Source organism: Ailuropoda melanoleuca, chromosome 10 (genome assembly GCF_002007445.2).
Source record: "Ailuropoda melanoleuca isolate Jingjing chromosome 10, ASM200744v2, whole genome shotgun sequence".
In the NCBI taxonomy this organism is placed as follows: domain Eukaryota; kingdom Metazoa; phylum Chordata; class Mammalia; order Carnivora; family Ursidae; genus Ailuropoda; species Ailuropoda melanoleuca.
The window spans coordinates 4,293,106-4,310,578 of record NC_048227.1 but is presented as its reverse complement, the minus strand read 5'-3'; the positions used below and the strand labels follow the sequence as shown (position 1 = coordinate 4,310,578).

The 17,473-nt window shown below is 43.5% G+C and overlaps 1 protein-coding gene across 2 annotated transcripts in view; it reads right to left on the bottom strand.

Moving 5' to 3' along the window:
• Positions 1-17,473, bottom strand: part of KDELR2 (KDEL endoplasmic reticulum protein retention receptor 2) — an 18,027-nt gene continuing 554 nt past the window's right edge. Inside the window, exons 2-5 of one of the 2 annotated variants that reach the window (XM_034669782.1) lie at positions 8,262-8,362; positions 4,765-4,923; positions 3,487-3,739; positions 3-2,088 (exon numbers count right to left, since the gene is read on the bottom strand). In XM_034669782.1, coding sequence (XP_034525673.1) covers positions 2,054-2,088; positions 3,487-3,739; positions 4,765-4,923; positions 8,262-8,362 — 548 coding nt within the window. In that variant the 3' untranslated portion in view covers positions 3-2,053. Of the gene's footprint in view, positions 2,089-3,486; positions 3,740-4,764; positions 4,924-8,261; positions 8,363-17,473 lie in introns of both variants that reach the window. The other variant, XM_034669783.1, reaches the window with a different exon arrangement.

The following is a 17,473-nucleotide window of genomic DNA, read 5'->3' as shown; positions in this document are numbered from 1 at the left end:
TATTAATTACCTGATAACCTTTATTGGATAAGTAAAAGGAACTTTGAAACAGTGCTTTGTAAGGCGCATCATACAAGGCCTTTGTTTTCTATGTGTGCGAGGACACTGCCCCAGTCCCGCACTCCTACTCAGCCACCGTATTTATTAAGATGTCATCCTGGTTGGCCACGAAATGGTGGTAACATCTTAGCCAGTTTTAATTTTACGTGGGCCAAATGACTAGAGAAGACACTGATGCTTCCGGAGACGAGGTCCTAGACCTTTGCCGTCTGCATTGTGCTCTCCCACAATGATTCCAGCTTGTGTTTAATTTACATGCACAGAAACAGTGTGAGCCCCCCACCCCGCCCCCAGCATGGGCAGCAGTCTGCTCCACTTATGCCGAGATTTCCCACCCTTCCTCCACACTCTCAGAATCTTCTAAAGAGGATGAAAACAGAAACTAAACCAAGACTAGAATGCTGGGAAGATACAGATACACAAAAGGACAACCATGAGGCACAGCGGGCGGGGGGGGGGGCGCACAAGATGAGAGATCAAGACAAGAGGTTCAACTATGCAGTCACACTGCCAATTTAGAAAGATGTTAAGAGACACACTAGATAAAAATAAAACCCATCTAGCTCCCTTCTTCCACAAGATATTTTAATGCAGCAAGCAAAAATACTCCATCCTTCTTGTAGTAAGCACTGTTAGTACTCAACGCTTCAACATTTATGGTGCATCACATAAACACAAAGTCATATGCTTTTGCACAAATCAAAAAAATGTAGCAAATCAATAAAATGGCAAAATCAGGAGGAAAAATTCCAATTTTCCCTCAAGATACAGAAAGTTTTAGATTAATTCGTGGACAATAAATGTTTGCAGCCCCATATAGAGCTTTTGTTGCCAATTGAAAAATGAAAAAATCATCCTGACGTAGGATGTTACAAAAGCCTAATTCACAAAAAAAAAAAAAAAAAAGAAAAAGACAATTTATTCTACATTTAATAAAATGTTTATTTAGGATGTTAACACAAGATAAATCATGCAAGAGCTCAGTAAAAACAAAACAAAAACAAAAATCAAAGAGTATAAGGAATGGCAAATGGTGCTGCCGATAAGAAAAAAATGTAAATCATTTTACTACCCGAAAGTGATATGAAATACCATTTGAATCTAAGCATGGACATGGTTGTAGTAATCTTTTGGAACTGTAAATTAAAGTGACAGGTGACTAACCTGTGTTCCATTCCTCAGAGGAGTAGAGTCCTAGGTCCAACAGAATCACTAATGTCCCTCACACCCCACATTCAGATGGCAAGCAGCCCAGAACCCCTGCCCACCGAGTTCTCGGGCACCCCGGGACAGTCTCAAACTCACTCTTCTTAGCAGGAAAGCAGGGCAGGCACCTCTGGTGACACTTAAACGAGACTCCATCTACATTCAGAATCTGAAAATTTTGGTATTGAAAACCATAAGCTTGGGAGTCATCCTTACCAGCCTTACATGTAGTGTTGTGATGTCCAAGGAAGGATTTCCACATTGGGTGGGAAGAGATTTGAACAAAGACCAAATTGAACATAGTGTCTCAGATTTCAAACAAATGTAACTCATCTTTTGGCAAAAAATAAATATAGTGGAATGCAAGTTTGATAGATGGAAGAATATATAATCTACCAACGGTCAAGGAGTACAATTTCACTGCAGACACAAAGAATCAACAGTTTCAAAGAATTAAAAAAAAAAAAAAGTTTGCACTTACTCCTCACAAAATCCTCACTTTTGGAACTACCGCAACTGAAGCTACACACTGAATTTATTCACACAGCATTAAGTTTCTTTGTGTAAAAAAATCTTTGTACATAGTAATAAAAAAAGATAAGGCAAGATGCATTAAACAGAAACCTTCTGGTTCTTTTCTTCTGGGTTCTTACAGAGCCACGGATGACGATCTGCAACAAAAGAGTTCCGTTTCCGATTTTCCGTATCAAGCATCTTGTGCCTTTGCTGTGGTAGGAATTCTGTCCGAGCACCCTGAAGGACAGATGCTGGCGATGGTCTTTGGCACTTACGCTGGCAGACTGAGCTTCTTTCCCTTGAGTACTAGAATGTTCAAAAGAGAGGAAGAGAAAACAAAAGGTTACTGGTATTGACAAGTTTAGAGTTTCCTTCTTCCTGTTCCTAGAGGGCTGTCACACTCAAGACACTAGAGAACAAGGTACGAGGAAATAAGTCTTTAGCACCAAGAATCACTGGATTTCGGTGTCAATAAACAAAACCCTCTGAATTGTGAGTATGTCATGCACACATATACTGGAATTTTCTTCATGTACCTTGACGTCATAGCAACTGAATTCTTAGATCTAACTTAAGAATTAAATACAAATTCGACTGAAATTGTCACTAAATTTACAATAGCATTTTCTTATCATTACTTTCTCCCCTATCAACATATAGTAAAATGACTGTTAATATGCACAGAGCTCTATGAAATTTTGGATGTTAAAAAAGAGAGAAGATATATATGCCCTTGTAGCTAGCAATTCCACCATTAGGCACTGTAACAGTATAGCAAGAATTCTTAGCCTAAGTCTGTGGTTGGGTTTCAGGGGCTCCTGAATCCCCTAAAACTATATGCATACATTTGTGTGCACATGCATTAATATGCTTTTTTATTTTTTAACAAGGACCACAGTTTTCATCAGATTTTTGTGACGTTCGCATGTCCTATATCCATGTAAATGTGAAAAAATACATATACAAGGATACTGACTTAAGCACTGTTTTGTTGTGTTTTTGTTTTTTTGAGAGAAAGAGAGTGTGTGCGAGCTAGATGGTTGGGGGCAGAGGGAATCTTCAGCAGGCTCCAAGCTCAGCGCAGAGCCCAATTTGGGGCTTGATCTGATGACCCTGAGATCACGAGCTGAGCCAAAGGAAGAGCTGGACGCTTAACCAATTAAAGCCCCCCAGACGCCACAAGCACTGGATTTTAATAGCAAATCAGCAACAGCCTGAATAACCATGAACAGGGGGCTGAGTAAGGAAATTATGGTAATACACATAATGAAATACTCTATGGCTACTGGCAACTATGTAGATTTCTATCTACTGACTTGAAAAAATGTGAATGGGGAAAAGGAACAGATTATAGAACAGCATGTATAGTTTAACTCGTGTATCTGTGTATATGCATAAACCTATCTGGAAACATTTATCGAAACATTTAACTATGATCATCTCTGAGTGGTAGGGTTTCAGGTGATTGTTTTCAGGATTACAAAAGCTGATTAAATTTCTCACAATAAAACATGCTATTATAGAAAAACAATAAAGCTACAGAAAAGAAAAAAGGCTGGATTTTATTTGACAGTCAGTTAAAATGTTTTTCTGAAACCAGTTGTGCCTGATGAGCTAGTGCCAGACTAGGAGCGTGCTGGGCCAGGGAGCGCCTAAAAACGCACGGCTGTAGGAGCAAAGCAGGGAGGAGGCAGCCCGAGGTACCTTTTGTAATGTACAAGTAGAAGAAGTCGCAGTAGAGAATAGTCTGGACGACGCCGGCCACCACGGCAATGAGGTCAAAGAAGCCCTCGAAGTAGAAGCGCCAGATCCAGTTGACCAGATAGAGAGCGCGGTAGAGGCCCAGGAAGAACAGGTAGTGGGTGGTGATGGTCTCCGCCTCCCCTGTCTTGCTGATCATGAAGAGCTGAGGAAGGATGGCCACTGATTCCAGGTAGATGGAGAAGGTCCACAAAATCTGTAAGGGAAAGCACAGGCTTCAGTCAGCACCCGGTACCCACCGCGTGTTCACAGGAAATACTCTTGCTTTACTGTGGAGCAGCACGAAGCCTGAGGAGTCTGGGCGTCGGAGCACAAAACAGCAGCTCAGCGATGGACGAAGTCACAGAAACATGAGCTACACTGAAGAGGCATGACGTTCCCAATGACAAGCTGGGTAACCCAGACACCTCTGCCTCTGGGAATTTTCCTTACCCATCTCTCCAACATCTTCCCGGTACAATCTTCTGTGAATCTACATATGTGCTTCTCCCGGGTAAGCTTGTCCCACTCCGAATCTAGGGTGCTCTCTGCCAGGGTGCACGGGCTAACAGCCCGGGCCTTCTACTCTCCCACTGCTGCTTTTCCTTACGAGTTGGTCTCCTTCGCAGACTATCTCAATATTTTCATCATCTTTCTTAGTCTTGGGGCTTTCTTAGGGTGGTTAAATCAAAAGGTTAAGTAATGGGAGTTGTCATTCTGCACTCTGCCCAACTTGATCCACACTGACGACAGGAGGCCTTGCAGGTAGCCCTGGGAGTGTTCCGAATCCACGAGCAGCGGCTTCCCCAGGACGCTAAGGGAAGGGTGAGGCACCCAGGAGTGCAGGGCACCAAGCAAACCACCTTTCCTCAACACCCGCAGGGTAGCCACACTGCCTAGGGGATTTGCACACAGTATCATCGTGCAACACCCCTCCATGAAGAGGAAACAAAGCTGGGTCAGAGCGCAGAGAAGACCGTGTTCTTCAAGCACGTGGATGGGCAAGGCACTGTGTTTGCTACCACAGAAGCCTGGTTTACTCTCTAGAGGAAAATCCGGCAATCATCCGTCAGCAGACCCCCGAACACCTGGGGGCTCAATTCCTGTGATTTATTTACACCAAATAGTGTGTGCTGTGCCAGAAGCCTGCCAAACACACCAACCAACGGACCGACCAACCGACCAGAACCACCCACATTATCTGCAAACACGTCTGTTTCCCTACATAACCTCTTAACTAACCTCCAGAGGAGAGAAATCATGATTGACTAGAAAGGAGAGGCCTCCCACAGGGACCACCAGGAACTCCACTCGGAAGGTGTCATGATTCCCATCGTAGGTTGCCTTGAACTTCACGTAGATCAGGTACACCGTGGCGTAGGAGCAGGCAATGTAGATGAGCTAAGGACGGAAGGAAAGCGCCAGGTCATCCACACTTTACAATGGCTCCAACTCCCTTGGCTTTCTACATCATCCATATGCTCACAAAAGCAAGATTGTTTTCCTTAGCTTCTTCATTTTGAAATTTAAATACAATAAAGTTCACTTCTGGGGAGTATATAGTTCTACCAGTCATATAACCACCACCACAATCGAGACACAGAATAGTCCTATCATGTGACCCCTCCCAAAAAAAAAACCTCCCTTATGCCGCCCCTTCGCGCTCAAGCCCTTCCCTGAGGCCCAACCTCTGGCGATAACTGATCTATTATTCTTTTTTTTGGGGGGGGGGGAGGAAAACTGATGTATTCTTGGTCCCTGAAGTTTTCCAGAATACCAAATAAATGGAGTCATACAGTATGTCCCCCTAAATCTGGCTTCTTTCAAGTACCATACTGCATTCTCGATCCAACCATGTTGTTGCATGTATTAACAACTGGTTCCTTTTTGCTGCCGAGGAGCAGCTCACTGGATGGGTGTACCAGTGTGTTCACCACGCGCTAGCTTCAGGACGGTGGGGTGCTGCCAGCTTGGGGGACAGTAGATAAAGCTGCTATGAGCATTTACGTACAGCCATTTGTATGAACCTAACTTTTCACTTTTCTTGGGTAAATACCTGGGAATGGGATTGCTGGATCGTATGTTAAAAGTGTACCTTTAACTTTATGAGAAACTGCCAAAGAATGTATTTTTAATCTCACTTTAAACTATAAGATAGCAGCTTAAGGAAAAAAAAAAAAAAGAACACGAAGTTCAATGCACTTCAAAACCAGTGCCCCTGCCTCCAGCATGAGGCTATTTCTTAGCTTGTGCCTTTTTTTTCTTTCTTTTTTTTCCCCCCAAGACGTATGTATCTATTTGAGAGAGCGAGAGAGAAAGAGGGGAGGGGCAGAAGGAAAGAATCTCGAGACGCTGCACCAAGCAGACACCTCAATCCGACGACCCATGCGATCATGACCTGAGCTGAAACCAAGAGTTAGAGGATGAACTGACTGAGCCACCCAGGGGCCCCTAGCGAGTGCTTTTCTAGAGAGAAGATACAACGTAGCTCACATTTAACTTCACAATGATCATTTTTACTTACATTGTGTTACTTTAACACAGAACATTCAGAGCATTTCTATGAAATTTTGTCTGGTAGCATACCAAAAGCAAAACCAAAAGTAAGGGATAACTTGTCAAAAATGCCGCCAAGGGCGCTCATATAGCAGTACAGCTGTTCAAAGGCTTCCGATCAAGTTATGTTCTTTCACATTCAAAAGGTCAAACACCATATAGCCATGTGACCCAAAGGAAAAGTCTGTTATTCTGAAATTACAGCAATTTTCAGAATGCAGAATTTTAGGCCCAAGAAGCAAAGGGCAGGTTTAGCCTCTGAATGGGAACAAGTAGGATAGTTGGGCTACCCGGTACTACTTAGGAAAACATCTGGGCAAACGACTTATTAGAAAAATGAGAGCAATCATCAAGCCCTTATAGGCTTAAAAACAAAACAAAGACACTAAACTATCCCTGGCACCTCATCATGAAGTTATATTTGCAAATAAATAGTTGACAAGTTAAAATTGTTGGTCATACCCATATACCAAACTACCAAAAAAAAAAAATTAAGATTAATATCTTGTATTGTTGGAGTTCTCTCCACATACAAATATATGTGTACATGTATATGAATAAAATAACATATAATCTACATGTATCAACAAAATACATATACATTTATACACAGAATCTCCACACAACATCCGGCCAAGGCACGTGGTAGCCGGGGGTCCCTCCACAGCGCCGGGAACACGGCCAGCCAAGATTCTGCCCGTAAAGGCTTGCGCAGCGACGGGGGCAAGCAGCTGCTTTTCCTCCTCTCACCTGTGCTTGGCATTTAAAGTCAAAGCAATAAGCACATAAAACTTGGCTCCCACTCCTCTGATTTTCAGGATATGCTTGGAAACTAGAACCAAGCAAGGATTCTTCTGAAAGCCAGGCTCCTGAGGGGCACAGAGGAGGAGTCTTACTCACACGCTTGTAATACCTGCAGTTTTAACTTGCCTGGACAACAAGCAGGGACCTAACCGTTTTAAGTAAGCTAATTATTTTCTGAACCAAGGCTCTGGTCACTTAATGAGGAAGAATGAAACAATTATAGGTAACTCAAATTTGTTTCTTAGTAAAGACCACAGACCCAAATATGGCTTTATCTACTGTGACCTGTGTTTATAAAAAAATGCTTTTTAAGTACCACCCCAATAGACTTCCGGTTAAACATGACTTCCTCAGGTGTGTCAATAATCAAGTGCCTACAACACTGCCCCGCACGCAGGTGCTCAGTAAGCTACGGAGAACGAATGAAGGAAAGAAATGAGACTCCTGTCGCACACCCTCAGAGCCCCATACTTCTCCTTCACAGCACCCATCGCAAGCCGCCGTCAGTCACTGAGTATTGAGATGATTGGTCTACTCTTGCCAACCAGACACTAAGTCTTCTGCTTGTTTTCGGCCCTGTCCTCAGAGCAAGGGAGGTGCCCGGCGCTGTGGGTGCTCAGTAAGTGTAAGTGCAGTGACTGTGTGAAACCGAGGCCTTGGCAAGCAGGAAGCATGCACCCCCAAAGGCCCACAAGATGTGAGGTGGTACACAAACACCTTGCATTTTAATAATTACACATTAGTTTTCATGTGGATTTGGAAAAGATGGGACGCCAAAGCCATGGATACGAATGCTTAGGACAAGTTAAAAGGTTTTAAACATGCTAAGCAAATTATGGTACAGATGCTATTTAGGCATGGAAAGAGTAATAAAGGTGGCACACAAGTTAACAAAACATAGACTTAACAGGAAAAGGAAGAAAAGAAGTAGAAGCCTACACATAATTCCTCCCACAACAGCAGAACGAGATATTGCAGCGAGGAGCCCTGGCTTTCATTCCTTGTTCTGAATCAACCTGCCGGGTTTCCCAGGGAGTCTGTAATTTCCCACTGCTTGAAAACATAATAGTTATCCCTCTTTCTTACGGGGTTATCAAGAGCTTTAGAAGTTTATCATACTCAAGGAATTTAACATTAAAAAATCTCAAACTGCAAAACACTTTAATTAAACAGATACTCCTCTGAAACAGAAAATGTACTTAATGATAACGCTATTCCCATTTCTATGTACAAGGTGATCTAAAAGTGCTTAGCTCAAGAACAGCATGTTTAGACATTATTCTAGAAGATGTCTAAGTACACAACTGATACAAACTTAATAGTTTCCATAGGCCTGTGAATTATGGATAAAATGCATTCCATTGGATGCCATACCATACCTTCATAGATGTATTATATAATGAAATAAATGAAGTAAAAAGATCCAGGTAACGAGTTGTGAAGACCAGTGCAAAAAGAAGCTGGCTTTTTCCAGAAATACCTGAAGAAACAAAAGGAAAGTATTAGAAAAGCCTCTCTTAGAGAAGCCGAATGCTTCCCGCGGAGAACACTGCAGGAAGTGCAGATTCCAAAAGTGGGCTCCAGGGTCAAAGGCTGATGTTTGCAATGACTCCATGAATGAGAGCAGCTATAGTTTTCCTTTCACTTAACATTCTTGAACACGCTCCTTCGGGGAGGCTCTAGCAGTCTTATCGTTCTGGGTGACTACAGTAAAGTGCCTTCGTTATGCCAGCACCAATATACCAGGATGTACTGTTCAAATGAATTTTTTTTTTAAGATTTTATTTATTTATTTGACAGAGATAGAGACAGCCAGCGAGAGAGGGAACACAAGCAGGGGGAATGGGAGAGGAAGCAGGCTCGTAGCGGAAGAGCCTGATGCGGGGGCTCGATCCCATAACGCCAGGATCACGCCCTGAGCCAAAGGCAGACGCTTAACCGCTGTGCCACCCAGGCGCCCCTCTTTTTTTAAAAAAAAGATTTTATTTATTTATTTGAGAGAGAGAGTACAAGTGGGGGAGGAGCAGAGGGAGAGGGACCAAGCAGACTCTGCCCTGAGCACGGAGCCTGACTCAGGGCTCAATCTCACGACACCATCATGACCGGAACCGAAATCAGAGCTGGATGCTTCCCCGACTGAGCCACTGAAGTGCCCCTGAACATTGTATTTTTCAAATATATACTTTAGTTAAGAACTATTTCACGGGGCGCCTGGGTGGCACAGCGGTTGAGCGTCTGCCTTCGGCTCAGGGCGTGATCCCGGCGTTGTGGGATCGAGCCCCACATCAGGCTCCTCCACTGTGGGCCTGCTTCTTCCTTTCCCATTCCCCCTGCTTGTGTTCCCTCTCTCGCTGGCTGTCTCTATCTCTGTCGAATACATAACTAAAATCTTTAAAAAAAAAAAAAAGAATTATTTCACTAATTCTGCTGGTATTTAGTGTTATAACCTGTCTGCTACCTTCAGCATCTTTCTTTCCACTTCAAAACAATGTATCTCCCGGTGACAAATCCTTCATGGCCCCGGGGTCTAATCTGATTAAGGAGATGAGCGATGGGTGAGGAACACTGCCGCAGGGAAGAGCGAGTGCAGCAACCCCTGCAGCAGTGCTACGGCCTCCCAGAGTGACTTATTTTGTGAGGGCAGCATTTCTTGGACATGTTACGATTTTTAAAAATTCCATCTCTTAGAGTCGTCCCACAGCCATAAAAATGTTGCTATGGATGCCATGGCAACAAGAGGGTGGGAACCTACTACTATAGTCAGTCCTCAAAAGCAGCAGTCTTTAAAAACAAAAACAAAAACAAAAAAAACGGAAACACCAGAAAAACAAAACAAAATAACCACCTTAAACCTGCTTCCACCTCCAACCACCAGTCCACCCCCAGAGCACTGCTGGGGTATGTGGAGACTCAGCTGTGGACGTGCTGAAGTTCACATAGCGTGTGTACTTTTCTGACATCTATATTTGGCCAAATATTTAGGTGACAAAGGATGGGAACTATGGGTTTCAGATGAACACTGAGCGAATTCATTAAGGAAACTGAATCTTACTACACGTCAGAACCCACCCAACCTTCCTCTATATTGCAAACTTCACACCATTAAACATTTAAGCAAGCATGTATTTTGCAGAAATGTTGCTGCACCAAATTATTGGCAATACTCCTATGGAATGTGAAAATTACATTGTTTTTAAATGATATTTTACAAAACAATTGTGCGGCTTGTTGAAACTAAAAGCCTGGGTGCAAGAATGTTACTTTCTACATATGAATAATTACAGTTCTCGGTCTATTCATAAAAATACCTAAACAGAACCTGAAGAAAAAGTTGACTCTCTCCTTCTGGATCCATCAATAGTAACCAATTTCAAGGGTCAAAGGTGGAGATACAGACAGTCTGCTCCTTTCAGTTTTCCCCAGTAATGGGGAGCTTTTTTTCTTATCAGAGATCAATGTTCCAAAGGAGAACAATGAGGCTGCCATTCACATAGAGACATGGGAGAGAGAGAAGACGAGATGAAGAGGAAAAGGATAGGGAACATGCAGTTCACATTTGATATTTGTTGAAGCTTTGTGAGAGAAATTCCCAGTTCCTTTCCCATCTGGTTCTTTCCAATATTTTAAATAAAAAATTATAGGGTACATACAAGCAAATTTGTTACAAACGGTTTATTCTAATGGAAATTGGAAGCCAGATAGATTTGCAATTTTTCCTCATTTTCAGCATTCCCATACTAAAAATCCAGGACTATCATATCGCTTTTACCACCCCCCTTTAAGACCCAACTCACATACTAGTTCCTCTGGGAAGTCATCTTTGAAGACACCCTCCCTTGGTGCTGTTTATTCATTCAGCAAGGACATAATGGGAACTACTTCCCACCATCTGCTGCCCTAGCTCCTATTATGGTCTTATGAAATACACTGCGATTATCTGGTTGCCTGTCTTCCCTCTTCCCCAACAGTCACTGAGATCTCCAAAGGTTGGGGTCATGTCTTAGCCATTTTGTATTCTCTGTGCTCAGCACTGGGCCTGACACGCGACAGGGCTAAGGAAATATCTGCTGAACGAATAACAAAGGGTCAAAAAAAAAGACAGAATTCATTTTATTTTCATGTCATAGGGTAAATTCTCACTTTGTGGTATTTCGGGATAACATTTCCGAAGAGTGTCTAAGTCATACTGTGTCTCTATGACTGTAAATAGGCAACGTTCTGTGGGCTCTGCCCTAATTTACTGCCAACCAGAGACTGGGAGAGCCCCCTAAGCAGGAGAGGAGTGAGAGACAGGCAGTATGTGGCCTTATGGTGCAGAATCCATGTAGGAACTGCCATGCTGGAAATCTAAGTGTGCCTATACAGTTCTACCCTATTTTTCCTGGTCTGGGATCCTGATTAGGAAGTAGCAGCTTCTTCCTTTAAGACGGAAAAACTGTCCTGTCTTCACAAGATGATAGAGATCCCAGCTGAAGACAGAGAGGGCAGGGGCAGGAATCTCCTTCCAGGGAAAGAACCTCCTGCAAAGCCTGAGGGGCTCCCACAGTCACTTTCTCCCTGTTCGGGATCAAAGCATGTGAAGGCTGGCAGGTACAAGCTCTCAAGAATACTCATTCTAGGGGCGCCTGGGTAGCGCAGTCGTTAGGCGGCTGCCTTCAGCTCAGGGCGTGATCCCGGCATTCCGGGATCGAGTCCCACATAGGGCTCCTCCGCTGGGAGCCTGCTTCCTCCTCTCCCACTCCCCTGCTGTGCTCCCTCTCTCGCTGGCTGTCTCTCTGTCACATAAATAAATAAAAAAATCTTAAAAAAAAAAAAGAATACTCATTCTAAATGCTTCTGAAATGGCCATCCCAATACCAACTGCACCAAATATCCATATTAAGGAGTATGACATGTTAAATGGAAATCAGTCATTAAACCTAACACCATTGTCTTTTCCTATTGGCCAAGTTAGGTTTAATAAAATCCTACAATTTACACTACAGTGTGTATTACTTTAAGTTATGCTGCAGGTTAAAAGTTGCATTTCTTATATTCCCAGTGGTTTACACAACAGAATCCCTCAACCAAGCAGAAAAGCTTTCCATGAATTACTTTTGTCCTGGTAACAGCTGAGCTGCAACCAATCCGATAGGTTAGACCACCAGGACAGTCAGCACCACACGGTCAACAAGGCAGCATTCCGCAAGGGCCCCAGGCACTATGCTCCAACCCACTGTCCCTAAGGATGTGGATGCTCTCCTAAAGGCCATTAACTTTCCCTGGAACCAGCAGCCTAACAGTCAGGAACTGACTCGTAACACAACTCTTGTGACTTAAGGAAAAAGAGTCTCTGGAGCCAGACAGGCTGGGTTTCAGTTCAGCCCCTCAACACACGGGGTAAGCCTGGGCCCATTACAAACATTGCCCCCCAACCACTTCACTTTCTGCATCTGTCAAATGGGGACAAATTATGACAACTGGCACCCTGCAAATGCTTGATAAATGACGGCTTTTACTATGTACTGTTTTGCTGTTTTTTCTTGTTTTCAAAGAAATCCATGCTACTTAATTAAAAATTCCAACTGGGCTAAAATATATGGAATAAAACAAAAGGACCTTTTAAGGGGCATATATGTTTGCCCCTTAAAATGGGGTCACAGAGTCTTTTGCTTTACAATTTTTTCTTTTCTTTTTTTTTTTTAAGACTTTATTTGAGAGGAAGAGCAAGAGAGAGCACAAGCAGGGGGAGCAGCAGAGGGAGAGGGAAAAGCTGGCTCCCTGCAGAGCAGGGAGCCTGATGCAGTGTTCGATCCCAGGACTCTGAGATCATGACCTGAACCAAAGGCAGATGCTTAACCAGCTGAGCCACGCAGGTGCCCCTACAATTTGCTTTTTAATCTTAACCTCTCAGATTTATCTTCCCCTGTTAAACTTCTAGCTCCTTCTTGTAATGGCTGCATAGTGTTTCATAGTGTAACAATGCCACATTTGAGCAACCACTCCATTAACAGACATTTAGGTCGTTTACAACTTTTGTTTTTATGAATACTACACAAACATCTTTTTATCTATAAACAATGTTTTGTAGTTGTTTAGGTACAAGGACATCTTTATACCTATAGATAGTTTATTTACATTTATGGCAATTTCTGTGGTTCAGATCCCTTACAATTACTGGGATAAAATATATGAACATCAACTTTAAGTTCTGATAAGCAGTCAGGTTTCCCCTAGAAAGGCTGTGCCAATTTTCATATTCACTAACACCAAATGAGAACGGCCTTTCACACCCTTACCTATGTTACAGGTTATAAACCTCTTACTTTTCTCACCCAGAGAGGAAATGATGGTATGTATTGCTGTCTTACTGTCCAAGTTCCTAACTATTAGTGAGGCTGGGCATTCTTTCACGCTTAACGGGCCTTCTGTTATTCTTCTGTGAGCTGCCAACTTTGTCCATTTTTCTAGCCTTTTTTTTTTTTTTGTAGGAGTATTTTATTATGTATGTTAACTTTTTGTCACTTAGATATGTTATAGATTTTTTCTTTCAGTTTATTGCTTTTTTAACTTTGATGATATTCTGAGTTAGCAAGTTAATTTGGGGAGATGAATCATCTTGCTTCCTTACCAGCCTATCTGGTCCTAGTCAGAACCACAGTTATGAAGATACATTCAGGTCATCTTCTACATTCATTAACAAAGTTTCAGACTTTTCTTCGCAGAGGTCTTACATACACTTTGCTGGGAAGTAATGGGAACCTTCCCTGGGATCCTTCTAGCCACTTCACATACACAGGATTTAGTGCCTAAAGGGTTTAATATCTAATACCCTTTATTTTTATCTTTTTATATATGTCTTATTATTTCAAGTAAATTGCAACTTTCTTGAAAGCAGAGACTTTGATAACTTCAGGGTGCTGCTCTGAATTGTGTCCCCAGGGCCTTGGACACAATGGGTGGTCAATAGATGTTTGAGAGCAATGATTAGTCAACAGACTGGCACTCAAAAGAACAGAGGTGACAGCTGCTACAAAGAGGGAGCTGGGAATGTGATACAATAGCTTCCTGAAGTACTCAATGACCACAATAAAAGATGAGATTTTGTATTCAAAATTATAAGCTGTCCAATTATGAGAAATGCAGGGGACACTGGATGTTCCTGTCATGTGTAGAAAGATAAAAAGTCTACAACAAAACCTACATAACAACAGCTAACAACAATCAAAGCAATAGATGGGAGAGGAGAGGAGAGACTAGGAGAGGGCAGCTGGGAGTCGTGGATCTCAAAAGGACTCCACTAGTAATTTAAGCACAACAGATATAGCACTATTAATAACTATCAGCCAGCCTACAGAAAAATGTTGCTAGGAAGTTCTTCATCTACAAACCAAGGTTTGTTCTCCCAAGGCTATCCAGGTCGGTGTTTAGGACAAGGATAAAGTGATAACCTGAGCATGCTGTAGATCCAGTTGCAACGATAGTTCGGGGATATGAGAAAGTCACATTTCATCTGCACACCCCTTTGTAATGACAATAGCAGACAAAGACACAGAGAGCTAAACCAAGATCAGCTCTCTTGCCCCTACTTTATTTTTTTTTATTAAAGATTTTATTTATTTATTCGACAGAAATAGAGACAGCCAGCGAGAAAGGGAACACAAGCAGGGGGAGTGGGAGAGGAAGAAGCAGGCTCATAGCGGAGGAGCCTGATGTGGGGCTCGATCCCACAACGCCGGGATCACACCCTGAGCTGAAGGTAGATGCTCAACCGCTGTGCCACCCAGGCGCCCCTCCTGCCCCTGCTTTAAAACAGGCCCTTTAAGGTGGCCATTCTCAAATCGGATGGTCAGGAAAACAGAATCTCCAGCTTCCTCATTAACCTGTCTCATCCCTTAGCCTGAGAGAAAAAAAAGAAAAAGCCCCATGGTTCTGGCAGCAGGCATGTTCAAAACAGGTGCCAAAATCCTAAACTGAACCCCAATACCAGTACTGTCAAAGTGAGAAACACAACCTGAACGCACAAGTCTCTTATTCCAGTTATTTGAGAAACTCATATCAAATTCTTACTCTTCCAAAAGCTTCTAAACAACTTTCATAATTTAGAATGGAAAAACAAAGTAGCCAATCAAATTTAGCATTTAATTCTGACTAAATGATCTCGGCGATTTTGATTTTTAAAAGGTTGGGGAATCTCATGTATAAGAACTAAAATGATCCTAAGTCTGACAAAGAAAAGAATTTAAAAATGCCCTATAACTATAGGTTAACTGTAGGAATATTTGACAAACACAGAGGAACTTAACTACTTATCTTATTATTTTGGCTGAAGTATTTTCTGTTTTCCTAAATGCTCCTAAATCTCCCAAATGAAGATAGTGAATATTAAAAAACAAATAAAACAGCAAACCCTCTGACTTTCTCCGTATTACTCAAGGTTCCCTTAAGAATTCTATACGTGGAGGTACACTAGCTTCTCCCCAACATCTTAGTTTAGATATGTGTTTAAGAGACAGCATGCTATAGGGGTGCCTGGGTGGCACAGCGGTTAGGCGTCTGCCTTCGACGGCTCAGGGCGAGATCCCGGCATTACGGGATCGAGCCCCACATCAGGCTCCTCTGCTATGAGCCTGCTTCTTCCTCTCCCACTCCCCCTGCTTGTGTTCCCTCTCTCGCTGGCTGTCTCTATCTCTGTTGAATAAATAAATAAAATCTTAAAAAAAAAAAAAGAGACAGCATGCTTCAATACTTAAGGACTTGATAAGTCCTGGGGAATGTCATAATGACTATCGTCAATAACACCATACTGTATATTTGAAAATTGGTAAGGGAATAGATCTTAAAAGTTCTCACCACAAGAAAAAAATGGTTAACTATGTGTGGTGATGGATGTTAACTAAACTTATTGTGGTGATCATTGCACAATATGTACATATATCAAATCATTATGCTGCACACCTAAAACTAATACAATGTTATATGTCAATTATATCTCAATAAAGCGGGCGGTGGGGGTGGCGCGGGAGAACACATTTCCTGAGTGCAACGAAAAAGATGACCTAAACTACTGGTCTGACATCAAAGTTTAAACTAAAATTACTTAGGCCAAAATAGGCAGATACTGACTCAAAATCCTTAACGGTGAGTTAGATTGCTTGTGTTTCAATCCTGGCTCTACCACTAATTTCCTCACCTCCCTTAAGGCTCAGTTCCCTCCTCCACAGAATGGGGACAATAGCACCTAGCTCTTAAGATCATTTTAAAGACTAGGTGGAAAAAGCTATGCAAAGCCTTTAGTGCACTACCTAGTACACGGCAGGTGCTTAACTGTCAGCTATCACAATTGCTGCAATTACTTCGCTGTAACTGGAAATCTTACACCTGAATCTCTCAGAATATGTACAAAATGAGAGATCACCTCCATGCCAGACAACACTGGTTTCAGTACATGGACTTTGTAACATCCATTTTGACCGCTCAAAGGTCTCTTGTTTTTGCTTACTTCCTCGATCTCAGGTATGTTCTGGGGAGATAGGTGAGTCCTGAAGACAGCAGTCAGTGATGTGGGGCGTTACTCTAGATGTGGAAATTTTTAGAAACTGATAAGGGAAATGGGATCTCTGCCACCCAGGTCCATCTTTTACTGCCTCTGCAAAAATCAAGCTCTTTGAATTCAAAACTTATTTCACTGAGGCCATGGCATCAAAAAGAAGTTTAAAGACGACACTGCATTTCAACAAATCATGTAAAAAATTGCCCCTCTGAAGCTTTTAGGGTTAATGAAATGTAAACCTTCACAGCTAATATCTAGGAAAGATTTGTCCCACTGCCTCGCAGCAATGCATGCATGAAATGTGTACTCCAGAGGAGGGAGTCGCCAACTCACTGGTGACGTGGAGTGAGGAATTACAGGAGACCACATGAGACCTCGGCGGTACCCGGCGCCGCAGGTTTAAGAGAACCCGTTATTAGATGGAGGCGCTTAGAGTTCGACGAACTAGTTCATTTTTCAAAGCGGCACTAACTGTCCCCAAGAAATTCACTTAGAGACCTCCTCACACCCCCTCCCGTGGCGGGCGTGATCCTGGACCCCAGAGCTGGGGTGAAGCCCACAGAACTCTAGGGTCAGGCCTGACCCTCCACCCTAATCTACAGGCCAGTCCTCGAAGGGGCAGGGTAGGGAGCGGGGTGACCTCCCCGCGCCCGCTCCACCTCCCGGGCTGGCCTGGCTGCCACGTCAGGCCCAGCGGGCCGCGATCCTGCCCATCCTCCTCCTTCCCGTCCCATTGATTCGCGGGCTGCCCGCACCTCCCGACCAGCAGCTCAGGCGCCCAGGCGCGCGGAGCTGCGCCCATGAGAGCCGAGGGCTGGGGGTGTGTGTGGGGGCAAGCCTGCCGGACTCCCCCGGCCCCCGCCCCATCCAAACTTTTCAGACAGAATAGGGCCCCGCGCAGTCTGGCTGGCGCCTCCCCCGCTCCGACGGCTCAAGTTCGGGAGCCGACCCAGCGCCGAGCGGGGCCCAGGGCCGCGACACCCCGCCCGGCCTGGGCGCCCACCCCGAGGGGCTGCAGGTTTCCCCCTGCCCCGCCAGGGCCGGCCGCCCGCCGGGCCG